Source organism: Penicillium paradoxum, assembly GCF_028828445.1.
Source record: "Penicillium paradoxum strain IBT 22861 chromosome Unknown utg000004l_segment0_segment0, whole genome shotgun sequence".
NCBI lineage: Eukaryota > Fungi > Ascomycota > Eurotiomycetes > Eurotiales > Aspergillaceae > Penicillium > Penicillium paradoxum.
The window spans coordinates 1503760-1529049 of NW_026643182.1; the positions used below are offsets into that span (position 1 = coordinate 1503760).

The 25290-nt window shown below is 49.8% G+C and overlaps 7 protein-coding genes across 7 annotated transcripts; 4 read left to right on the forward strand and 3 right to left on the reverse strand.

Moving 5' to 3' along the window:
- Positions 1 to 869: 869 nt before the first annotated feature.
- N7457_004304 (FMP27 family protein) lies at positions 870 to 9712 on the reverse strand (the record flags this gene model as incomplete). Its single annotated transcript, XM_057175349.1, has 3 exons — positions 870 to 921; positions 981 to 1084; positions 1148 to 9712. The coding sequence occupies 3 exons, from the start codon at positions 9710 to 9712 to the stop codon at positions 870 to 872; spliced, it is 8721 nt and encodes a 2906-aa protein (XP_057032396.1).
- Positions 9713 to 10447: 735 nt separating this feature from the next.
- Positions 10448 to 11246, reverse strand: N7457_004305 (uncharacterized protein; the record flags this gene model as incomplete). Its single annotated transcript, XM_057175350.1, has 4 exons — positions 10448 to 10740; positions 10800 to 10916; positions 10974 to 11087; positions 11171 to 11246. The coding sequence occupies 4 exons, from the start codon at positions 11244 to 11246 to the stop codon at positions 10448 to 10450; spliced, it is 600 nt and encodes a 199-aa protein (XP_057032397.1).
- Positions 11247 to 12863: 1617 nt separating this feature from the next.
- On the forward strand, positions 12864 to 14744 carry N7457_004306 (translation initiation factor 4B; the record flags this gene model as incomplete). Its single annotated transcript, XM_057175351.1, has 7 exons — positions 12864 to 12867; positions 12958 to 13011; positions 13062 to 13106; positions 13165 to 13167; positions 13238 to 13312; positions 13370 to 13660; positions 13714 to 14744. 7 exons carry the CDS (start codon positions 12864 to 12866, stop codon positions 14742 to 14744), a joined length of 1503 nt encoding a protein of 500 aa, XP_057032398.1.
- Positions 14745 to 16341: 1597 nt separating this feature from the next.
- N7457_004307 (uncharacterized protein) lies at positions 16342 to 17284 on the forward strand (the record flags this gene model as incomplete). The annotated part of the gene is made up of 2 exons (XM_057175352.1): positions 16342 to 16531; positions 16695 to 17284. The coding sequence occupies 2 exons, from the start codon at positions 16342 to 16344 to the stop codon at positions 17282 to 17284; spliced, it is 780 nt and encodes a 259-aa protein (XP_057032399.1).
- A 578-nt stretch (positions 17285 to 17862) lies between these two features.
- Positions 17863 to 20358, forward strand: N7457_004308 (uncharacterized protein; the record flags this gene model as incomplete). The annotated part of the gene is made up of 10 exons (XM_057175353.1): positions 17863 to 17890; positions 17944 to 17969; positions 18034 to 18212; positions 18292 to 18379; positions 18437 to 18575; positions 18643 to 19121; positions 19380 to 19487; positions 19540 to 19579; positions 19834 to 20080; positions 20164 to 20358. The coding sequence occupies 10 exons, from the start codon at positions 17863 to 17865 to the stop codon at positions 20270 to 20272; spliced, it is 1443 nt and encodes a 480-aa protein (XP_057032400.1). The 3' UTR covers positions 20273 to 20358.
- Positions 20359 to 21155: 797 nt separating this feature from the next.
- Positions 21156 to 22610, forward strand: N7457_004309 (uncharacterized protein; the record flags this gene model as incomplete). The annotated part of the gene is made up of 2 exons (XM_057175354.1): positions 21156 to 22187; positions 22263 to 22610. The coding sequence occupies 2 exons, from the start codon at positions 21156 to 21158 to the stop codon at positions 22608 to 22610; spliced, it is 1380 nt and encodes a 459-aa protein (XP_057032401.1).
- Positions 22611 to 23670: 1060 nt separating this feature from the next.
- Positions 23671 to 24156, reverse strand: N7457_004310 (Aminoglycoside phosphotransferase; the record flags this gene model as incomplete). The annotated part of the gene is made up of 1 exon (XM_057175355.1): positions 23671 to 24156. One exon carries the CDS (start codon positions 24154 to 24156, stop codon positions 23671 to 23673), a length of 486 nt encoding a protein of 161 aa, XP_057032402.1.
- Positions 24157 to 25290: the final 1134 nt, after the last annotated feature.

Sequence of the window (25290 nt, forward strand, 5' to 3'; positions counted from 1 at the left end):
TCTTCAGAAAATGCTGTCGCGACTCGGTGTTATCTCTATTTCCGCAATATTCTTTATTGCATCACTATCTGGTGGAACTCGGGCAAAGACTGTCGAGATCGTTGTCGCAGATGCTGCGTATCTTCGAATTCTTCCACAAGGTGCTGACAGCTGCTGTCGACAGATGTACCACTGTTTTAATGGTTGTTATCACTCAAGGAGTCCTACTAGAGTGAGATAGTGAATCCAACATCTATGCCTATAGTCAAATGAGAATATTGATAGCAGCTCTCAATACCCATACATGTTTCCAATGAGATCACCTAAATAACTTCATATCTATCGTTGACTATGTAGTGGCATGGATTATTTTTCATTTTCCAGTGGAATGAACGCGACATTCATATCGCAATCCTTGGTCTATGGGTCTATATCAAGTACACTAGTAAAGGGAAACCCGCGGGGCAGCTAAAATCCAATGAGAAGCACTATCCATGAGCACCTTTTCCAGTCAGAAAGATGTGTAATCGAAAATATAATAAGAAGTATAGGCAAAAAGAAAATGAAATGACCCCTATCGCCTCTATACAGTGTCCTTAGACGGCCCCGGTAATAAAAAGACACAAAATATTTCTCCCCGGTCCTCCCATATAGACACACCGAAAAATAAATGATCAAATGGCAAAACATGAGAAACAAAACGCTTATGTACGGCCCGCTGCAGGCAGAGGGTATCTAGGAGAGACACGAGGGGCCTGGTGGGAATAAGGGGGGTGATGGTGTACAAAGGATCACAAGGTGTTGAAAATGTGTAAAAGGTATTAGAGGAAAGTTGGAACGTGAAGGAAGAAAGAAGAGAAATTTATGCAGCGCGATTGACTGCAATGCAATTATTTCCGGAATGTCAACTTCCGGCCGATGTTGCGAATTGTTTTGATGTGACTAAACTCCAGTCAGTTCATGGACTCTGGGAATGATGAAGCTGGGATTGGGGTTCATACCTATCATCATGATCGTTCTTGCCGGAATGAACGGTAGTCACGGGGTTACCAGAGGTCATCGGTCTCCTCTCCTGGGGAGGGGGGTTAACAAAGCGACGGGATGCCTAAAGATTATAACACATTAGTAGATGATTACAGATTCACAATGAGACGGGGGAAACACGAACCTCCCAGCGAGAATCAACATCTACCTCACCATCGGACCGGGAGTCATGAATAGAAGGATCAGAATCTTGTATGCCGTAGGTCTCTGAATTCAATGAAATTGACCGAGCCAATGGCGAGGCATTCGATTGCATGGACTTGCGTGACCGTGACTCCGAGTAATCACTGTTCGAGTCGTAGCTAGCCAGACTCTGGGCTTGGCTCTTGCTCGGAAGCATCACGCTGGATGCACTGGGCAAGAGTTGAGACGACGATGCAAGCTCACGGAGCCGCCTCTGCTGCTGCTTTGAGGGCCGGTGGTGTGAGAACTTGTTGCCAAGGATGGCAGGAGCGTGCGAGATGAGGGCCTTGGTCACGTCCTTCTTGAGGCGCAAGGCAAGATCAAGGTTCGACCATGTCTTATTGCTGTATTCAAGGACTGGCAGACGGAAGACAAAGTCGTGCAGGTCCTCGAAATTGTGCTCTCCTTTGCCTTTGTAGCTCATACAGAGAACGACATCATTCACCTTCACGCGTGAGAGGGTCATGTAGTTGGAGGCGCGAGAGATCATTTGAGACAGGTCGTCAGTTGGCTGTTTAGATTTGGAGCTCTTGTGAGAGCCTTTGCCCATCGCGAATTTCTTGCGGCTTTCATCACCAGCACTGTGACTAGACAGTGATCTTTCGGTGGGCTGTTTGGTCAACATGCGGATACTTTCGGCGGACTTCTTTTTGCTGAGACGACCGGTCGTCGCAGGGCGGCCTGTCTGGCGCGCAGTTTCCGATACACCCAGTCTGTTGTTATCTTGGTAGATGGGTGTCATCGCAAGGCCCTTCAGGTGACCTGAGCGATTGCGTGCCTTCGGATCATCGGAAAGCGACAGTGTTGGCTGCAGTCGGAGCTCGATGGCGCCCGGTCCCTTAGAAATGGCAAGGCTATCCATAGATGAGCTGTCGACATCTGTACTTGTCGAGCGCGTCAGTGGGGTGCCGATTGCGCTGCTATCATCGTCATTCTCCTCATCCGAGCCGTCAAGCGGCTTCATATTCTTGATCATGAAAGGGGAGAAGCCACCAGCCTCAAATGCACTCGAGCCCACGTTAGGGAAGATGTATTCAAAGACTCTCTGGCCTAGCTCACGTTCGAGCTGAATCTTGAGCGGGAACAATGAAACCTCAAAGTTATCAAGCACGGGTATACCGGCAACAGCCTCCAGCATATGCCATTTGACACGTAACATGAAGTCATCAAGAGTGCGTGCTCCGTCGAGATAAGGTGCGATGATTTGGGGATAGATAGCATCTGGAAGCAAGTTCAATCCGAACAGTCGCTCGATGGATACCAAGTTGTGGTTCGAGCCATCAGTGTTGTCAGTTCGTTCGTATGAAGCATTCCGTAGCTGGAATTCAACCAAGGGCTCGGTAGCCTCTTTCATCAAATGCCATACGACCTCGCGTGCCGATATGCTCCAACGCAACACACCCCTGACACCATTTGCCCTGGACGAACCTGGTTCCATCCGCCGTTGGGAAGTTGTGATTGCCTTCATCATGAAGAAAAGCTCATCCTCGCATTGAGATAAGTCGCGTTCAACAGCCAGCCGATCCTCCCAGCCCTGTTTATCCAGGAACTTCGCGTTGATCTGGAAGTACTCTTTGATTTCCTCCAGTTGGCGAATGCGTGCTTGAAGCTTAAACACCATTTCGGGGGCACCACGAAGATCACTGAAGTCTGAAGTGAGCATAATCCTCTCCAGACGTTCATTCCGGACCTTTTCGAGTGGTTCACTGTAAAGCATGAGATCCAGGACAATAATATACATGGAATAGTACTCTGCAGAATCACAAATCGCACGGAAATGAGGGAAGTCCACACTAATCGTGTCTATGCGGTCTTCTTGGATCTCAGGATGAGGGCCTTCCTGGCCCTTTGCCACCTCTTCGTTATACTTGAGGCGGAGATTGTTGTATTTGTCATAACGCAGAGTGGCCGAAGTCTTTTGCACGATGCGAGAGAATCCGAATGGATTCAACTCGAAATCGAACATGGCTTCCAGAGTCAACCACGGCGGCCACGCTGACCCGGGCGCATTTCCGTACTTATTGCCAGCATAGAATTGTAGGTTTGACATTAAGTTCTTCTGCGTTGCAACGAAGAACTGGGCACCGTCCATTTCGAGGGAGAAACGACGCTGTACCAAGCCGCTCACATCGTCTGAAACTCGCTCTTTATCCATGATGGAAACAACCTTGAGTTCCATACCTTTAGCGGCAACAAGCAAAACTGACTTCCGGTTCTTCTCGCTGAGAAGTTGGATTTGAGGCGCAATGAGACGCAAGTGGTAACTATTCTGGGCTGTGAATTCCGGTGCGATGTTCTCACTTGCATTATCCGAAGTAGAAGTAGATTGGGTGTTTGAGTCCGGTGGCGAGTCCGGTGGTGAGTCCGATGGTTCGCTCTCTTCGACATTCACGTAGCGTTTAGCGTCATTCAACAACTGTTCAATGCGGTCTTCAACGTCTTCATCGTCGTTGTTAGAACTTCGAGTTTGCGTCTTAGACATCTTAGGTTGTTTGCGCTTGTTCTTGTTCTGTTCCTCCACGATGTCAAGAATAAACTTGACAGCGCGTCGGGACATGTAATAAACAAATCCACGTCGCTGGCTCACTTGGTGACTGTACCGCAAGATGATGTTTCGGAGCGAGTTGTTCCATTTGAGTTGTACGTTATGGATCATGAAACGATTGTTGAAATCACTGGAGAACTCATCATTGCCCGATGTGTACATTCCATCTAGGCCTGAAGAACGGCCATCAGTCGTGGAGTCGCCATCCCTTCCTGTCCATCCTGTTCGGAAAGAAGCAGTGCTAGGTGCCACATTTTTTCCTAGTGTATTTCCGTATGGCGTGCGCTCGTCGCGTGTGATGTGCCTTTCCAGGCGATTGAGAGTCGTGGTCAAGAATTTGCGTCGTCTCGCAAGAGACTCGGAGTGACGAAGGAAGGTTTCATGGTCAGCTCTCAGTTGCTCATTGTTGTCTACATCTTTCATGAGCTTCAGCTCCTGTTCCCCAATTGTGCGTTCGTAATTGCGGATTTGTGCCTCAACGGTTGCAAGGCGGTCTTTGACCAACTCAATTTGAACACGGCGAGGATCGTTGGTTTCGGACATAACACATTCATGACTTGGTTCATCTCCGAAGGTGCTGTAGCCCGTTTCTTCGGGTCCAACATCGCCATGATCTGTGTTGCGGAAGTAGGTGAAACGTGGGGTGAAGGCTAGAGGTAGGATTCGGGTGCGAGGGTTCGACTCCTGTGGAAGAATCCAGTCCGGCTCCACGAAATCATCCATGTCGACCCAGTCTAAATTGTGATCAGGGATTGTGAAACGGGACAGATCAACTGATGGAACAGGTTGCTGGAAGGATGAAAGGATGTCATCTCCGTTGCGCTCAACATCCTCCGATGTTGTGCCTTCGATGGTAGCAGATACGGCGCGGAAGTCTGCAGATTGCATATCAATCTGGGCTTGGTTGATGCGCATTGCGCTTGTCCTAGTCTGTTTTGAGCGGCCTCTGGTTTGAGTTTTGATCTGCTCACGGCGTTGATGAATGTCGAGCTTCAAGCAATCAAGGCGGACCTTCAGACCTGTAGCCGTGACGAAATTTTTCGCATAGTCTTCTCGGTCCTTGTGTTTGTACATGTGGGCTACGAACAGGGGCGCGAGAAGAATTTTGTATTTGACAGTTGCCAAATGTCGATTGAACTTCTTGCTCGTCTTAGTAACTCCTGGCCACAGCGGTCCTTGGCGAACAGGAAGCGACATAACACCCGAGAATAAAGACCACCAGTTGAAGAAATGGGTGAAGAATCGGGGTGTTAGGTGTATAGTGTTATAACTCGAGGATGGCTGAACAGTGTCGACTGACCATTCTCTGCTCTGGGGTGCAATAATGGCAACAGAGAGATGAATGTGGTCACTCCGGAAGCCACGATAAGCATCATATCCGGCACGTTCAGATGGGTCGATGTATTTAGGGTTCTTGAGAATGACATCGTAATGGTTTTTGAAGGAGAAGGACCTCGCATCATTGGCAACATCCCGCTCAAATACCAGACCTGCTGCCCATTTGACATCGCCCGATAGCTTCATAACAACCTTTTTGAAGTGAGCAGCGTTCTTTTGCTCGCTAGATGCAGAACTGTTGTCCAATTCCTCCGTGGCTGCCTCGTTTGCCCAACGCGCCTCGGCGCTATAGTCGGGAATAGCAAGCACGTATTCGCCACTGGTAACACTCATGATTTCCATTGGATTATCACTGGTGTGAATCTCCCATTTCACGTCTCGGCGCCAGCACATGACGAACCCGCTTCCAAAGCCGGTCACCACGTATGGATCACGAGAGCCCTTGAGCCGCAGATGTACATCACCGTCTTCCTTCCACAACACCTTGATGCGGGAATGGAAGCTGAGTCGAATTTTGTCCCAGAAGCCGACCCGTTCGGAAGGATCAATCTCAGGCTTGGTGAAGCCTTCGATGATCTTCATCATGTCTTGAATGACAGGTTGATATGAGACACCCCATGAAATGCTAGTTGGCATACTTGTGTTTATCTCGATGATGGGATCTGAGTAAGTCTTGACCGGTGTAACAGAACGCCAGACGAGTATTTTGAATGGATCACGGGGGGATCCATCAGGCCCTTCGGATGCAGGGACAAGTTCCACTTCGACCTGTCTTGCGGATTCATGGTCACGCCATTCTTCGGCAATGACAAAGTCTGTCCGCATAGACCAGCTGGGAAGTCTTGGGGATTGCCCTGGGCGCAGGGCTGGAATATGCAACAAGTCCAGGGGATAGTCTCGAAGATTTACGCGTGCTTCACCCATTTCCAAATTGAAACTCATTGGGACAAGCAGGCCATATTGCATGGACATGGGCATTCCCTTTCCGATTCGGTTCAGATAGGTGGGGAACTCCTCGATAGCGAAGGAGGGCTTGTCAATAACAAGATTGACATCACTGATCAAAGCTGACAGAAGGCCCGGTCTGTTAGGAATGGCAAGAATAGTTTCGGTCTCCTTGACGTCCGCAGGGGGTTCATCAGCACCAGAGAAAAGATTTCTAACTTCTTTGATAGAAGCACCCTGGAATTTGAGCGCTGCATCAATCTTCTCCTTCCAGACTTGAGCGTTGTATTGCTGAAGTCGATTCCAAGCAGCATCTGTAGAGATCGTTTGGTCGGATGAGAGACAGGTCGCACCTTCGGTATCATAGCGGTATTTCCGGCCTCTCCCGCGTTCTTGGGTGCCAGGTCTTGATCGTTCTTCAACACTCCTGCTTCGCCGCGTATCTTGGCTAGTACGCTCGCTACGTAGTGTGCGATGGCTGGATCTGGCTCGTAACCGAGACGTAGCACGTCGCTGATCAGATTCTCTGACTTTGTGGGATTTCAAGTCAAAGGCGTCTTCACGGGCCAGCCGTTGGGCCTGTTCAGTCAAGCCGATGCGATAAATGCAACCAAGTTTCCATTCAAACCCGTCATCTTCTAGCTCGAAAAGCAAGGCTTTACTACGGAGAGAAACCCTTGGCACCTTCTTTGGGCCTTCAGGTTCTCTTTTCGAGCCGAATTCTCTGCACCCATACTTGAAGCGATGGTGAAGTTGTTTGACAGCCTTGGCGGTGTTGATGAGGTTATCGAAAATGCGATGCATCACCATATGATGAGGCACACCGATTCTGATGAAATCTGTCCATATATCAATAGATTTTTGCTCAACCAGATTGTGGCCATGTTTCATCTTCATTGTTCGGAAATCCAGCCTGACATTGTTCATGCTACCGACTCTTGCCCAAACACCCTTGAGCTTAGGTGCCTCTGCATGGAAGCGAACAAGGTTTGCTTTGACATAAGGAGTGGAAAGGCGTTGAGAAGCGCCGGCCAGCCCATAGAGTTGAATCATTAGCTGAGGATCGTTTGGCAAGCTAGCCTTGAGTTGAACGACTGTTGCTTTCACATCGTAAGTAACCAACTCTTTCTTTGGGGACCACTTGTATGCTGGAGGAGGCGGTAGCGATATGCTTGCAGGCGCCCTGGGTTTCCCTTCGGCGGAATCCGAGTCCTTTTGTGGTAAAGGTGTAAGCACATCGTGTAACACTGAAATTGCAACCCCGAGGCAGTAGAACCGGTACAACGAGTATTGAAGATATATGCCCTTTAATACGGAAGTGACATGCAGAACTGGTCCGAGACGGTCACTGTTCGTGCTCAGCGCGACCTCAAACCGAGGCATGGAGAAGAACGGCTCGGGTTCCAAGTAATCTTCTGATTCAATGACAAAGCCATCGAACCCACGCGCATGAATAGCCAGTCGCCGGCCGTCTGAGGCACCGCGTTGAGTATGAATGGCCTTGGGAGGAGATGTTGGAGGAAATCGAAAGGGGGATTCATCACCGATGGTGGAATGACTGGGGGTTCGTCGCCTGGCAATGCTTCCCACATTCTTTTCCGTTTTCTGAGCTTTATATTCCGCTGTCCATGATTGCAATTGCAGTGAGACACCACGGGAGACATCAGAGACGGTGGAGTCTACGCCAGCGATTTCCACACTAGACCCGGTAGCTTCAAACTGGAATTGGAGAAGCCATGGCGGCATTCGTCTCAACACACTTGGTTTTCGTTCATTTGATGGCATTGGCATCCGCTTATGTGATCGCATCTGTGTGATGATTTGTTGCAAAACTTCGCGGATTCCGCGGTTTACCTCTCCATCAATCATGTGGACTGAACATTCGTTGAGACTTCCCGAGACGACCACACAGACCTCAGGTGTGGCATTGAGGTGGATCTTCAGCTCCAAATTCTCGTTTGTGAGCAGATTATGCTTGTTTCCCGCTGGGGTCTGGTAATAAAATTTGTGGGAGGCAACCCGGTAAATGGACGAGAGGGAGTAGTGGGCGCCACCTTCGGAGGAATGAGAGGATTCGCTATCAAGCGAAATGGAGGAAACGGAAGAGATAAGTAGGTTGTAGTCATCGGGAGTGCCAGACTCTTTCTCGATTGGAAGAACAAACCGAACCACAGGCTCGTGGACGGAGAGCTTGATGCTTGCTTTCGGGAGTAAACGAGAAATCAAACGATGGTTGTCTCGTTTCTTCCCTCGAGGAGAAGATGCCCGGGTTCGTGCCAGTTTGAGAAGCCTCGAAACATGTTGGGGTTGGAGATCAACCGAAGGCGATGTGACGACCAAGTTTGCGAACAAAACGTTCGTGTTTCGCTCTTCGGCGTTCTCATCATCAAAAGCGCTCACTATCTTCGATGGCAATGTAGTCTTAATGGTTGTCGTAGCCATAGGAATATATAAAATGTTGTCGGTCTCGCCCGATTCGTCGTCCAAGCTGACTGAGAGAGAGATAGCAGCCAGAAGAGCCTGATGAGCAACATCTTTTCGCCGGAAATACATGCGATGCTCCGGGTTCTTTTGGTCCATCCGATGAAGATCAACTCCAAGCTCATGGGATACCACATTCAGATATACTGGGTTTTGCCCTGCGGAAAGAGACTGGATGCTCTGCGAGATACGGAAAAAGCTCAGAGCGACCTGAATCTCCTGTATACCCCGGAGTAATGAGCTTGCAAACTCCTTTGAGTCCGCCACGGTTTGTACAATCGTATCATCTCTGCTTCCAGGCGTGTCGAGTTCCTCTATAAAGTCGGCAAATGACATCTTCTCGTCTGTGTCGGTGTTCCCTGGCCCTTTGTTGGGTTTCTGAGGCGGTTTGATGCGCTGCAACAATGTGCGGAGGTCGTCGTATGGGACATGCATACGTCCAATCTTCAGGGCCACCGATGCATCTCTGAGTCCATCCAAATCCTTGTGAAGAAGCCCGTGGAGGTTCACGCCCACATTATCCAATATTTCGGTTGGCTCGCGACCATCGACACTGAGTAGAACATTTTGAACGTTCATAATCCACTCAGCTGGGCGTTGGTCCCCCGACATGTCCTTCTTGCGACGAAATAGCTTGCCCCGTTCCACCATTTTATGCCGGGTATCAACTGAAAGGGAAAGCGATCCAACCTGAATATGGCCGGCGTTGACGAAATGAACAGTTGTGTTGACAGCAGTCAGGTCCACAAGAGCTAGCCAATTGATCTGTCGGTGCAGCAGCTTGACACGTTCCTTGATTCGGGTTAGAGTCCTCCATGTCTTACTTCTACCATCCGATTCGGGCGCGGTGCGATCGTCGGCAGGGCTAGAAGCACCAGGAGACTCCAATATGCCGCGGGACACTCCGCGCTTCCCTTGTCCCAGAGTCGTCGGGTCCACGGTCACCTTCAATTCCGCCAACCGAATGCTGATCCATGTTGGTTGAGCGAATGATGGTGGATGCAGCGAAAATCCAAGGCCGCGAATTTCAATCTGTAATCCTTCCCTCGGGGTGTATGCGATCCGACGTAGCGAAAAGTAGCCGATCCGTTGAATGGAGATTCCGGTTGCGATCCGGACGATAGCGAAGATAAAAAAGGACGAGAGGTAGAGCAGGAGGAAGCCCACGAGGATCGAGGTTGGGTTGAAGAGTGTCATCGCGGTGCGCGATCAGCAGCGGGCTGATCTCAGGTAGACAGTCTTCAACTCGCACATTGAGTGTATGTCGATCTGGTTTCAATCGTACAGCTGTTCCCCGGATCTCTACTGTCCGTCTGGTTGGAATCAGTGATTCCAGGCTCCAGAACAGCAACGACTTTGCCCATCAAAGTCTCAGTAGGATACCAGGTTCAAATACAATAAGTGTAGGCGAATCATGCCGGAGCAATAATTAAGGGTAAGGGAGAATGACGGGTGGACTACCGGACAGGTCGGAGGAACCAAAAAAAGCGGAACACTAGTTGTTCCTCTCCCAAAACCGGCTTCGGTTTCCTTTCGCTCTGACCCTTTGTATTCTTTGTTTTTGGGTTCGCAACTATTTCTCAATTTATTGTCTTAGAGTTTTCAATGGTAAGTTAACTGTAGAGGAACCGTGTTCTCCAGCTCCTTTGGTTGATCGACATGCGACCTAAGATTGCGCTCAGGGGAGATCATGTCAGCTTGTACTCAGCCCTCTATGGTCATTATTTTCTCCGTGATCTCTGGTATCATATTGTACATAATTTACATTTCCCCTTTTATCACGTGTCCAGTCCGGGCTTTCAGCTGACACGTACGGTGCTTTCGATGCTGTCCGTGCACGGTACGGAGTAGTCAAAGATCATTGCCCAAAGAACTGCTGGACAGTGTAACGCAGGGATTACTACCCCGTCAAAGCCGATGGGGTTGATAGGTTTACTTTGAGACTGAGGCAGGGACAGGGCGAGAGTTCTCCAGTTCCTGGATCTTGTCGTCCAGAAGGGCAATCTCGGCCTCGATACTAAGCAGCTTTTCGCCCAGCATTTCCCTGTATTCCTGGTCAGACAGGGATCGGAGTGGAATCCACTTAGAATCAGCCATTCGCTGCATCAAGGGCTTTGATGTCGTGTGTGCATTTTCCATCTGCCAGGTGTCGACTCGATTGAAGACACTCTGGCCACAATAGCCCAGTAATGCGAAAATGATAGTGCCCGGAACCAGCCGGCCTCCTATATAACTTGGTTAGATACAAGATCACAAAATGTACTTTCGGAGCGGGATACAGTACCCATCAGCTTCGTTACACCTCCACCGGCGATGCCACCGCATAGAGCACTCGCGTACGTGCGCTCCTTCGGCGAGGCTTTCTCTTGGTAATGATGTTTAATAATGTTGGTTCGTAGCCCTATCCCAAATCTAAGGTTAGAGATCCACGATATTAACATAAGATATCTCCACATACACCAAAAAGCTGAGCCGCATGCAAACCAGTGAATGCCACATGACAACGAATGGATCATGGGATTAGGGGATCTGATTACTCCGGCAGCTCCTCCATAGATCAGGCCGGCAGCTCCTAATTATAACATCAGTATTTCATTTCTCAGTACTTCCCGTGTCTATATCAAGACAATCTTGCGACAGACGGTAGATACTAACCACTCAGGGCTCCAACTTTGGCTGCAGACAGCAGGGCATGAGACTGGAAGTCCACATCTTTGGTTTGGTCACCCATCTTCTTATCAGGCAGACTGATTCATGAGTTCAAGAATAGGGGGATTGTTTAGCATCATCGAAGCAATTATCGAAGCAGCAATCCAAGTCAAGAATGGATATGGTCACGTGCCGGTACTGTGCTTATGTAATGTTATATTGTGGTCGCGTTAGGGCACAAAAAAGGCGATTCCGATTACTTGGATAGAATATCAAGGGATTCGGTTGTGATATATGTTGCTTTCAATTTTACCGCACCTGATTTTGTTTGGATGTATTGAAAATAATCCCGATGTTGAGAAGCATACTGTAGATCCTGAAAGACCAATCATAGATATATCTCCACCTTCCTTGCATCCAACAGATGACCTGCTGCAAGATTCTTAGTTCCACGAGTATTATTCCGACCTGCTGCGGTCATTTCTACCGGCATTCTCCGCCTTGAATAAGTGTGCTGCAATTAGAGGTGATCAATGAGTACCCTACACCTTGGGCTTAACCGTTCATACCGAAGCTCAGATCCAACGTTAACCCAACGATGGAATACTATTCCATCTCCCTAGATAGACTATGTAGGGAAATGAGGTTACAGATCTCATGGATGTCTTGCCAGCAGTTCGATTTTGATAGATGATGTTCTCAAAGGGTCGGTAACATAACTGGGGGTACATGTAGGTATCGCTATAGTTACTTCAATGTACTTGACCTGGTCAGTCTGGGTTCACCCAAGAAATGTGCATCATTGGGTCCAGAACTGCACCAAATATACCAACAATGCCAGCAAATGGCTGACATGGTTGATGAATGGGATGGAGGGACTTTGTTAGAGGAAAGACTAGTAGTCTATGGAGGTATAGCGAAGAAAGTATCCCGCACTAGCTCACATAATACATATCAGGTGCTACCTAGGTATGAAGAAAGCTCTGATCATATGCAAAGTATAGTGAACTAGGACTAAGACTTCATGTTGAACAACCGATGAGTCACGCTCACACTACTGATTTGCGTGAGTACATGTGGATTGCAGGTGAGGCCACAGACCAACGCCTTTCAAGTGTGACCCAATATCAACCACAATGCTTATCGTAGAAACGAATTGGTGAATGTTGTACTGGTTTCTTTTTGGGCATATGTTCTGTGATCTCCATCCTCCGCCAAGTGTCATCTATAAGACTCCAGGAACATGAAAGTCATTGTATGGAGTATGGATAAGATACAGATTGCGGAGTGGGAATAGACTATTTTTTTTGGGCTCTAGGCGATTGGAGGCAGCCCAAGCCATGTCAATCCCCCGTCATTTTCCCTTCGCTGAAACGTCACTTAGTAGAAGACAAACGGATTGGAAGTCGAGTGAAGTGTGGTATAGACCGGTCTGGCGGCTCTGATTGGGCTAGCGTCATCCTAAAAATTTAGTAACCCGTCCGCTTCCATGCCGCAGCCGACTTCCCCTCTACCAACTTTTCCACTGTGGGTTTGCAGATATTGAACCTAACCAACTACTCACTCAAATTTTGACCCTTGGCCTTCTCAAGACCAGGTCTATCTGATTCCCAGACTTTTTTTTCTTTCTACCTAACCCTCTTCTCCGAGAAGCGCGCACAAATCCGTTGGCGCGTTTCCCCCCAACCTTACCGCAATCATGGGTTCGTTCCAGACCTTCGCTCTCCCGCAAGGATATCGAAATATCGTTGAAAATATTCATGGATGATTGCTGAATCGACAATGCATATTAGCTCCCAAAAACAAGGCCCAGAAGATGTCTATGAGCACCTTCTTGGCAGATGAAAGTGAGCGATCGGAAAATTTGGATGATCGAGATGGTTACTGACAGTTACAGGTCTTGGATCTTGGGCTGATGAGATGGAGGATATGCCCCTTCCTTGTGAGTTGCAGATCCCCCGCCTTGAAAAATCGTGAAATGGTGCTAACAAATTTTATAGCCAGTATGTAGTGCGCCCCATATCGAAACGCCTGCTTATCGTTAATTGATATCTTTGCTTACATTATGGATAGCCCAGCCATTGAGTTCCACTTTCAACCGTCGCCCCATGGGTGACATGGGATATGGCTCCAGCTCCGGCGGTTTCGGTATGTTGTTCTCCGCACCAGATACGCTGGGCAGATTCTGACAGAATGAATGATTAGAGCGTGAGCGTGGTGGATATGCCGTCCGGGAGCCTCTTGATCTCCCCACTCAGCCCCCCTACACTTGCCACGTTGGCAATCTTTCCTTCGAAGCGACCGAGGCCGACATTTCCGAGCTTTTCGCTGGATGTGGTGTGACGAACGTCCGTGTCGTGGAGGATAAGTTGACTAAGGCCCCCAAGGGTTTCGGATATGTCGAGTTCGAGACCGTCGAGGGTCTGCAGAAGGCTTTGGATCTCTCTGGATCGTCCCTCCAGGGACGCTCCATCCGTACCAGTGTTGCGGAGCCTCGTAAGTACACACGGCTGAGGAGTTGTGAAGATCTCGACTGACAGTTTATATAGCCAAGGAATCCCGCATGGAAGGAAAGGATCTTGATTGGTCCCGCCGTGGCCCTCTCCCCGATATTCCCCAGCGCCGTGTGCCCGAGCGCTCCAGCTTCGGACGTGGCATGGATGCCGGCTCCGATGCCGGCAGCGAGCGCGGTGGCCGTCGCAGCAACTTTGAGTCCGATGGAAAGCCCCGTGACTTCAACAACTGGGAGCGCAAGGGTCCCCTCTCACCCTCTGCTGGTGCCCCGCGTGAGGGTGGCCGTTCCAACAGCACCGAGGGAGCCGGGCCCGGTTCTAGCTTCCGCAGAAACGAGGCCGCATGGGGTGAAGGTCGTTCCCAGGATGAGGGCTCGCGCCCTCCCCGCCCCGAGCACGTTCGCCCGGAACCTACACCTACCGCTGCCGATATGGACAACCAGTGGCGCGCGAGAATGCGTCCCGACGAAACCCCTAAGGAGCCCACCAGCCCCGCATCCCCCTCTGCCACACCTGCCGTGCCCGTCGCGCCTGCTGGCCGTCCTAAATTGAACCTGACAAAGCGCACTGTCTCAGAGAACCCCTCCGTTGCTACTTCAGCCGGCAGCGACTCCAAGGCCAGCCCCTTCGGTGCCGCTCGCCCCATTGACACAGCTACCCGCGAGCGTCAGGTCGAGGAAAGACGCCAGCTTGCCATCCGTCAGAAGCAGGAAGCCGCCGAGAAGGCCAAGGCCGAAAAAGCCGAAAAGTTCGCTGAAAAGCAGAAGCAGGCTAAAGACGCAGCCCCTGCCGTGGATCACAACGGCAAGGATGTTCTTGAGACCCCCAGGGGTGGCGGCAACTTCGAGGTCCTCCAGCGGGCCGGTGAGGATGGTGATATGGCCACCGATAAGGAGGCAGAGGAGACAGCGGCTGCCGCTCCTGCGGAAGCAAAGAAGGAGATTGCCAATGGCTGGAGAACTCCGGCCGCCGAGGCTGGTGCTGGCGGTGACGATGAGGGATGGAGCACGGTCAGCGTGAACAAGCGCAACAACCGCCGTGGACAGACTGGTCGTGGATTCGCATAAACGTATCGATACCCCGAAGCAACTGCATCTTGCTGCTTGAGCTATGGATTTTCCGGTTCGCTGGTGGGTTAATTCTGGACGAGGCTCATTCCGTCCGGTGGCTGCTTGGTTCAATTACCTAGCGCGGCGCACCGGGTAGGTTTGTCACTCATAATTACCACCTACTCCGCCATTTCTCAGCGCGGACGTAGATTGCTATTCTGATTGAGCTCTATTCTCCTTTCCACCTCTCCTCTTTTTCCCCCCCTTTGGTTTCATGATCTCTTTTTCCTTTTTCGTGGGCTAGATTTTCGATATACATCTAGTCTTCGCTCCGATGATCTGGCAGTCCGAAAAGTTTCATTTTATGTCTTGTTCGCTATCTAGCTATTATTCCCATGCGTGACTCAAGTGATCTGCCCATGACCATTACAGCCGATGCGAAATGAATACTACATGTTCCATTCTATTTTCTTGTGTTCTTTTTCTTTTCGCCTGCTTTTTGAACCCCGTTTCTCTTCCGTTCGAATGACCACGGGTGGTCCGGTTTCTTTTTTCCTGTCTGCCGTCGGACCCATGTGGGGAGTGGGAATGTGGAGTCTTGACACCCTTCTCTTCTTCTTTCTGGACCGTTCTCGGCCACGCGAACAAGATGCATGACTCTGCGAGAATAGTCATTTATGAGCACCCCCCTCTCATGAGCACCATGCTGACGAAATCAAACCCTGTTCTTTGCTCGATCTCCTCTCCCCCTTTCTTGCTCCTCCTTCGACTCCTTGGCCGGATCTTTGCCCGGCATGCAAGGTTGTCTTGATGGTCCTCTTTGCTCGATTTCTTCGTACTCAGACTCCGCTTCGCATAGAATGAAATGCAGCCTTCGTTGACAGCTGAGGTCTTTCGTAGGGTCCTTCTCCTAAGCTAATCCCTGGATCGTCCGCTGTGAGGCTATAAATATATGCGTGTTCCGCTCATATCTGGCTCCCAATCTATTCCGTATATTATCGCAAAGTGCGATGGATCCCTATATTTATGTATTTATATCTCTGGAAGGACAATCGCTAGTTGAGTGGAAGCCAGGTCAATGACACTGCCTTTATACTCCGTGCCTCTAGTCTAATTATAGAAGTAATAGTTCCTAGATTTAAGACAAGGAAGATAATAGTTCGAGGGATTTCACCTGTCTAGACCTGAGAATAACCAGCAAGGGCACATAAATAGGGACCCACTGGGGCTGAGAGGGCCCGAACCCGAACGTGTTTAGTGCAACGAGGGCGCAGAAGGTGTGAGATATCATGTATCACCGAGTTATAACAGATGTAGAGGGTCTCGAGGAGCTGTGAAATGGACCGGGGTAGCTCGGTGCGCTATGTAGTTTGTTTTGAATCCCAATGAAATCATCCAGGCACCAGGGACCGACGATTGGCCAAGAAATCGAGTGGCCGGTATGGAATTAATTGTAGCCCCTTCCCAGGGTCTAGGTTTCATCAGCCTCCCAATTGTTTCTGAGTTGATATCCGCTACGGGACTACTTAGGGACTTCCAAGCCCTGCCGTTGCAACCCAAGTCCCCTAGTCCCTAAAACGACTTGAGAATCCCGGGGTAAACCCCCCATGTTGTCATGTCGACTACCACGCTCACTACCACCACGCTTGTCGGATCCCCGGCCATGAAGGGTATCTCTATATCGGAACGACAATGTCCCATGTGCTGGGGCGAAGGACTCTCCCAAGAGAGTTCAGGCGCCCATGATCGAATCCGGGAGTTGGAGGGGCAAGTGCATGTATTAACAGCGCGCGCTTCAGCAACAGGTAAGACCAGGGGGAAAAAAAGGCCATCACTCGGTGCTCTCTACGGACTGCGCTAGTATATTCTATATATGCTACGGTCGCAACTCCACCGAGAGCCCGAACGGTTTTATGTCCTTGAACCCAATCCACAAACGAGAACACTATCCGCTAACCCGATCGCAAGCCTCCAAACTCACCGAGTACGAAGATGAAATCCGACGTCTCCGCTCCTCCCAGTCGCAAACCGCCTACGACACCCCAAGCAGTTCCTCCCTCGGATCCCCTTCCCAAGCCAACCGGTCACGACCAACCTCCTCAGACTCCCAACCCCAAACCTACCAAAGCCGCCTCACAAACCTGGCCTCTCTCCTCCCGTACCGCCGCGGCAGTGCAACCCCCGCCAGTGCGCCCGCAACGTCCAGCGGGGCCCCACTGCCAAGTACTCCGACAGTCCCTACAAACCCCGTCAACCACCAACTCTCTCCAGCCAGCCACACTTCCGAGCTACAAGAAGCCCTCATGCGCGAAAAAGCTCTGCGCAAAGCCGCCGAGACGCAGCTTTCGCAGGCGAGCACCGAGTTGGAAGAGTTGACGGTGCAGCTCTTCAGCCAGGCGAACGAGATGGTCGCAGAAGAGAGGAAAGCCCGCGCTAAGCTCGAGGAGAGGGTTGCTGTGCTGGAGCGCAGGGATCTGGAGAAGCGCAGCCGCCTGGAGAAGTTGGAGAAAGCTATGGCGCGCGTGGAACGAGTGCGAACTTTGGTGAACCATCAATAATGGGGGTTCCCTGCTTCTTTTTTTTACGACTGGCACGATTGGATTATTTGACGATGGAAACGACCGGGCGTCTATTCTGCAGGGTTTTGAGTATTCAGGATATCCCATTTCCGGTTGATATTGGGTTCATGTGGCGCATGGAGTTTTCAGCTTGTGCTTTGGCTTGGTCATTTTGCATCCTACCTAATTTGATGAATTCTTAATTCTTGAATATGACTTGATTGAGCACGGAGAATTCCGTCTTGGGGATTATAGCACTCGGGCTTCTTGAGAGGTTCTACTCCGTAGGTCAGACAGTGTAAGGGAAGTAGTGCAGGGAGATGAAACTCGTCCGAAACCATCCCTCCGAGGTGAAACAGGCAACCCGTTGAAATGACCGAAACGGCAATGGAGCGGATTGTCGTTGGTCTCCAACGTCCAGCAAATGACGTGAGTTGAGGTTGGACCTTCCCGCAGTTTAAAGTGGCTTTTGCATCCTGGGAACCCCACTCTGCAGTCCTTTAAATAGCCAGCGTACGGGACAATGACATTTTATATTCTCTTCCTATCTAGCTATCTATATCCCCTCTAGATTCATCATGACCGGTGTAGCCATTATCGGCAGTGGTATGCATTTCTGTGGTTTGCTCTTGCTGTATGCAAACTAACATTCTGAATAGGCATCTTTGCGAAAGAGCAGCACTTAGTACGTCAGCCTGCTCAAGGACAGCAACTACTGCATAAGGTACCTTGTTAACGAAACCGCATAGCCTGCTGTGCAAGCGGCCACCAACTTTGAGCTCAAGGCCATCTATTCTCGCTCATTGAAATCAGCCCAGGATCTGGCCAGCGGCACATCGGGGGTCGACCTCTACTCTGAAGACTCGGGCTCTGGCAAGTCCTATACCGATATTTTGGCTCGTTCAGATATCGGCGCCGTGATCATTGCGTATGTGCCTGCTCTCCATTTCGTGAAATACTACTCGAACATCAGAGAAGGACGAGAACCTAATCCTCAACTCCTACAGTCTTCCCATCCTGGTCCAGCCAGACTTTATTCGGAAAGCACTGCTCGCTGGAAAGCATGTTCTGTCCGAAAAGCCTATCGCCAAGGATGTCGCTACAGCCCAAGAGCTCTTGCAATGGTACAAGAGTAACATCGATACCAGCAAGGTCTTCTGGGCCGTCGCTGAGAACTTCCGGTACCTCACCAAGTTCCTCTTCGCAGCAGAGCAAGTCCAGAAGCTGGGCAAAGTCCAGAACTTCCGGGTGAACGTCCACAGCTTGATGGATACCGAGAACAAGTACTTCCGTGCGTTCTACCCCGGTCGAGGCGCGATAAAGATCTTGCCAACGAATACTGACTATGTTTAAACTAGATACCGCTTGGCGCAAGACCCCTGAGCACCAAGGTGGATTTTTATTGGATGGTGGTGTGCATATGACTGCTGGTCTGCGTCTGATGCTAGGTCCCACGGAGCGTCTCAGCGTTCTGTCGGCTTATTCGCAACAGCAGCAATCATTCCTGCCACCGGTTGACACAGTAGATGCCGTCGCTAAGACTGAATCTGGTGCTACGGGTGTTATCTCCCTATCCTGGGGATCGTTGCTTAATGATCAGATCTTCGAGGTTGCTTGCGAGAAAGGTGTTGTCACCTTGAACTTCGATGATGTGATCGTCAATGGTGAGAAGCACCACATTAAGTTTGATGGTAAAGGCGTTGTACCCGAGGTGGCGGAGTTTGCGGACTCCATCGTAAGTGGAAAACCTAGCAGCAGACAATCACCCGAGGAAGCGTTGGCGGATCTGGAGATCTTGGAGCAGATGTTGCGAAGTGGCGAAAAAGATGGAGAGAAAGTTCAGTTGCGTTTGCAGTGATATTTAGAGACCATTTGCAGATCAAATCAAACTTAAGATCACACATTGAAACCACTTTTGAATGAATGCGCCTCATAAGAAAGATAGAACATGTACAACATACAGGCCCTCATAGACTAAAGCTTCAAGTAACTATACAACGTCTCCAGATATTACCCAAAGAGGGAAGTTAGGGTTAGGGCTAAACCAACCCTAGGCTGACATAAGTGGTCGCTTAGTTCGCCCAAAGCGCACTAGTGTGGGTCTCCCACTCTGCTGCGGGAGAACCTGAGAGAGAAGTTTTCGAGATTGAACTCCGACTCGACAACTCTCGAACGCCCGGCGAGACCCAGCAATACCGACAAGGTGAGTTTTTCATGCGCATTCTTTTCGGTGCAGACACTAATTTTGATTCCAGATGGTCGCCGCTAAGAAGCACATCCCTATCGTGAAGAAGCGTATGTTCCCGATCACCTGTTCCATTCCTTTTCGTGCCCTGGATACCCTCGCCCTTCGATCATCGACCAAATGAAACAAAACACTCTCAGCAAGATGCACAAGACGACAAGAACCTAGCGTTGGAGGATTGATGTCGGAGGAATCACCAACTGTTTTGGATCGAAGGGCGACGATAATCCGCAGAGCTATGGGAGGCCACGGCGGCACAAATTATTTACATTCGCGATCGGAGGACTGACATGGATCGCAATAGGCACCAACCGCTTCAACCGTCACCAAAGTGATCGGTTCATGCGTGTCGGTTCCTCTTGGCGCAAGCCGAAGGGAATTGATAACTGCGTTCGTCGCCGTTTCAAGGGCCAGATGGCCATGCCCTCCATTGGTTACGGTTCCAACAAGAAGACCCGCCACATGATGCCCTCCGGCCACAAGGCTTTCCTCGTCCACAACACCAAGGATGTCGAGCTCCTCCTTATGCACAACCGCACCTTCGCTGCTGAGTACGTCCCACCGCACCTATCGCCACCAGCGAGATCGTCTATCGCGTTCTACATTCCTTCAGTCGCTAATATGATTTCTACAGGATCGGCCACGCCGTTTCTTCCCGCAAGCGTGTTGAGATTGTCGAGAAGGCCAAGGCTCTCGGTGTCAAGGTCACTAACCCCAAGGGCCGTGTCACCACCGAGGCTTAAATGGAATAAACCCAGTTTGTTTCCTTTTTGTTGGGATTGGTGCACGAGGTCAGGGTTTTTGTATGGCGATACTATCTCTCTGGCGATAACGAAATTTAAGGATTGTGCATGGCATGTCCAGCTCGGGCCTGGTCATAGTGCCGGGCGCTTCACAGCGAGAGAATTGTTCTCTGAAATGACAACAAAAATTGCAAAAATCCCTTTTTTTGGTTCATGTCAAGACATTTTCAAGGAATAAGGTGTTGCAGATTCCAATCTGATCTGGACCTTCTCAGCCTTGTAGTTGCACGTGTATACATTCCGTAGCCATGGATGTACCCTGCGAACCCGACGTAACCCTAAAAACATCCCGTCAACCAATGCCCCCTCCTATCATTGACCCCTCTCTTTCTTGTTACAATATACAAGGTAAATATGGAATCGACACTATGACGCCCCTTGATCTTATGAGATACATAATCGCTTTATACAGGTTTCAGATCGTCGGACCCACTGTGACCTACGTAACACCAGCTAAAAGTCCCGAGCAAAGCGGGCACCGAACATATCACAGCACCCCGATTTGCCAATGTCTCATCGAGAATGGCCTCTGCAGCCAAACAGATCATTACTGGCTCGAGAATAGTGGTACCATGTTAACTGGTTTGTCTAACCGCCAACCTCTCAAGAACTTGCATAGGCCATAGGCCCCCACGTCTGCCTGGACATGACTTAAAGGACATCGTTCCCCTCCTGAAGATCCCCAATTCTCCCATTTTGTGTTTATATTAAGGTCTCCATCTGGATATGGAGACCGATAGTTCGGAATATATCTATTGAAGCACCCCCCCTTTTACTCTGTGCTCGATTCCCTTCTTCATTCTTGCATCCCGAATATCCCGAAATGCCCACTCTCCCAGCCCGATATGGTCGCTGGGGACCGATCCTGGCCCCGGTGGTCATGATCCTGCTGATGCTCCATATCCTCCATTCCAACTTCGGGACCAACAGCACGCAGGACGTGATCCAGCCCGCCCCAGGTCTAACAATTGATACACGCAACGGAACCGTCCCCAAACCCGAACATATCCCATCATCATGTCCACCACTCCCCGGCATGGAAGATGTTCTCGTAGTGATGAAGACCGGCATCACCGAAGCCCAAGCCAAAGTCCCCGTACATCTAAGAACAACGCTCCGCTGCATCCCGCACAAGATAATCGTCTCAGACTTCGAGGAAGACATCGCCGGCACGCAAACCCACGACGTCTTCCTCAATGTCTCAGACACCCTCAAACTCGCAAACCAAGACTTCGCGATATACAATCGTGCCCGCACAGGCGGCCGCACAGCACTAACCTCCCAAGACCGCACGAAAGTCGCCAACGGCCCCGCCGGCATGTCTGACAATCCAGGATGGAAGCTGGATAAATGGAAATTCCTCCCGATGATCCATACAGCGCGTCGCGCGCGCCCAGACGCCAAGTGGTTCGTCTTCCTCGAAGCAGACACGTACCCGATCTGGCCGAACCTGCTCGGCTGGCTGGCCCATTTCAATCCCGAGAAGGCTTTCTATCTCGGGAATCAGATGCAGATCGGGTCGAATGTGTTCGCGCACGGCGGGTCGGGCTTTGTGCTGTCCCACGCAGCGATCCATGCCGTTGCGGATTTCCACAAACTGCATATCAACGAGTGGGATCAGATCACGGATCGCGAGTGGGCGGGCGATTGTGTTCTTGGCATGGCGCTTGCTGCGGCTGGTGTGAGCTTGACTTGGTCTTGGCCCCATGTTACCAGTCAGTCGGTTTGGGAGCAGGATATGGTACATGAGGGGTTTGGGAAGAAGCCTTGGTGTCATGCCCCTTTTACTTTCCATCATATGACGCCGGCGGATGTAGATCGGTTTTGGGAATTCGAGCAGCAGTGGTTCGCCCACGTGAGTTTCTTGTTTATCGGAAATATTGATTCTTCGCGGTGAAACCATAGACCATGTTTGCTAACAATTGGCCAGACAAACTCGAATGTTCTGACATACAGTGACATCTTCCGTAACCTCGTCCGCCCGACTCTGGCTGATAATCTTGATAATTGGGATAATTCTGCAAGTGCGGGAGATGATAAGGAGGATTATGCCGGTCCTAAGACGCCTGCGACATTCGAGGCTTGTGCGGATTACTGCGCTGCAGACGCAGAATGCACCCAGTATCGGCTTACTGCAGACTTGCGTTGCACGACATCGAAGGCCATCCTGCGCGGCAAGCCGCAGCCAGGGACACGGTCAGGGACGATGTTGTGGCGGGTTGATGCTGCAATAAAGGATATGGAGCAGTGCAAGAAGGTAAGATGGGTGACTAGTTAAAAAATTTCCCGGATTCCTTGTTTATTCATTGCTGGGCGTTGAGCATTGGGCGGTTTTGTATTTTTTTCTTTTTCTTCTGGGTTTGCATTGCGGAGTGGTAGCAGCATATATAGCATTGGCGTGTCTCAGGATTGATAGCGGAATTTGTCATGAACAAGCTGTTAAGCAAAAGGTTGATCTACTTTAGAGTTGTCGCTATGTGTAGAGTTCTGTTTCGTATGAATAACTTCACGCGTGGGTTAGTGGGTTAGTAGGAGGACCAAAGTCTGCCTTGTCCTGTTCAGTGGGCTCGGCTGCTGTTTATAGACTCTCTTTACCTCCGGTTTCTTGGTCTGTGGCTCCAATGGGTGCGATTATAAAGCGCGCTGTGCTTTAACCTTCGAGACCCATGTCCAGAGTTTTGGATCTGCAATAAACATATTCGCATTTTGGAAACGATTCAGATGCGGTTTATACCGAGACCCCCAATTCGAGACGACTGTGAGATTTCTTGCCAGTGTGAGATCCATGGTATCACTGGGATAATCCTTCTCCCGTCTGCGGATCTCAGAAATAGGCTTGTCCTCTGCCTGCATCTCTTCATATAGGACTATGTAATGGGGCAATTGCCTCTGTGAGGTAAGAAAGATCTCAAGATCGTAATCCGGATCGTGGACTGTATTCCAGATGGTACGGACAAGACGTAAACCATCGGTCGAATCAAATGCAAGGAGTCTGGTTATAGAACATGAAAAATCGCTATCCTCTAGAATATTAATTGCGTCCGAGGAAAGTAACAGCTGCGTTTCATCATGACAATCTGTGCAGGAAGCATCCTTATACGCCTCTCTGAAGACCTTAACAAGGTCTCGGGAAGCGTATCTCGGGGTTGGGGGAGCCCGGGGGGAGTCAATAGCATCGCAAGTGGAACAGACGAACAAAATGACCAGTCGATGATCGATGTGATATTGAAGTCATCGTCAACGTAGATATTGTTGGCGCTTAAATCGGGATGATAGAGAGGGAATGGCTCTGGTAAAGTATGCGTTGGGTAGTCCTTTGTACGTTGGATAATGAGATCTTAAACCGCATCCGCGACAAGGATATATTCTAAGCGATTCTCTGCAGAATCGATCTTATCCCCGATGGCCACGAAACCGTTCCAAAGACTACAGGCCTCACGGTGGGCAACATCGTTTTCGTAGTCCCCGCGGGAAGGTATTAGAGCAACGAAACAGTGGGGGGAAAGAGGGAGAGATTCTGCGTGATTTACCATGGCAGTTGTGAGACTATTGTAGAAATCGGATTCCGTTGCGAAAGGTCCCCGCGGGATTTCATCTAGAGAATAACGTTGACGGAGAACATGACCCCGAGACATGCGTTCCCCTAATTCGAAGGTGTCGTTCTCGAAAAGTGAGCCAATGCAGTTGAAGCGAACTTGAGCGAGTTTCCATGTGATTTGACCTAATTGGGAGATGACTTTTGCTTTGTCCGCGCGAGTCAGACGGTCTGTTGAAGGATTGGTCGTCCAGACCTTTCGAAGAGGTGGCCCTTGAGCCTTGCTCATCAAGATATAGGGGATACCGATAGGATTTTTGCAGGATGCACTATTGGCACATCAGTAAATGGATCAGACTATTACGGTATGTGATCATGCCTAGACGAATAAACCTCTGGGACGGGAATCTCCCCAACCTGTCCGAGGTACTTCAGTGTTGCAGCCTCACTCGCAAGAAGTCATCCGCTCACTTCGCCAAAAATTTGACCATAATCAGATCGAGGGGAGCGCATTATCCACTCAATACCATCCTCGAACTGGACAATTACTGCCCAATTGAAACTCCCATGCATTGGGCGTTGACTCGGGTCGCAGGAACAAGAAATCCCATTCCGGGACGCAGTCGCCAAGCTGCAAAGAGCATCAATGTCGAATGTAGCAAAGTCGAAAACCATACTGTCTGCGTTCACGTGCATTGTTTGATTGTGCCTTGGGGCTTCCAAGGTTTCCAGTCGTTAGATATTGTCAGCTTGCTTTAGCAGGCTATTTGGAAAAAAGAAACAAGCAAAGTGGCCAGCTAGCCAGAAAGGTTGTTTCCTACTCAACGCATTCAAGGCAAGATAGTGGAAATCTCAGAAGATATTCTATCCCTGGAGATGGGCGAGACACGGAGTATATGTAACCCAGATGCAAACCCTGCAAACCCTACATGATGCATAATAGGTACCTATAACCTACATGTACGTACCTGTATGCATATGTATGTGTATATATTATTCGGAAGCTTCTCGTGCTCCACTTACGTGCTTTTATACTACCTAGGTACCTAAGTACCTTGTGTAATAAGTCCAAAGTTACTTGGATTCGGGATCGGCGGAGTGCTGTTTATCCTTCACTTGTACCACTCTGAGGCAAGCATTGCTGATATAAAAGGATCTCACTGTGAAAGTGGAATGGAGTACCTAGGTACTGCCTGGTGTTTCGATACAAAGCACATACAACTCGGCATTTAAATCTACATAGGCAATGCCTGACTATTGTTGGTAGGTTGCGGCAGTTTCATGGAGCATATTGAAAAGCACCTAATCTATGTACTAGAAAGTAACAAGCCCAAAAATCAAGTATATGTCAACCCATCATGCAAGACCAAAACGCTATGCTCATGAACTTTTTTTTCTCGCAAGTCAGCAGAGTGGTATCGTG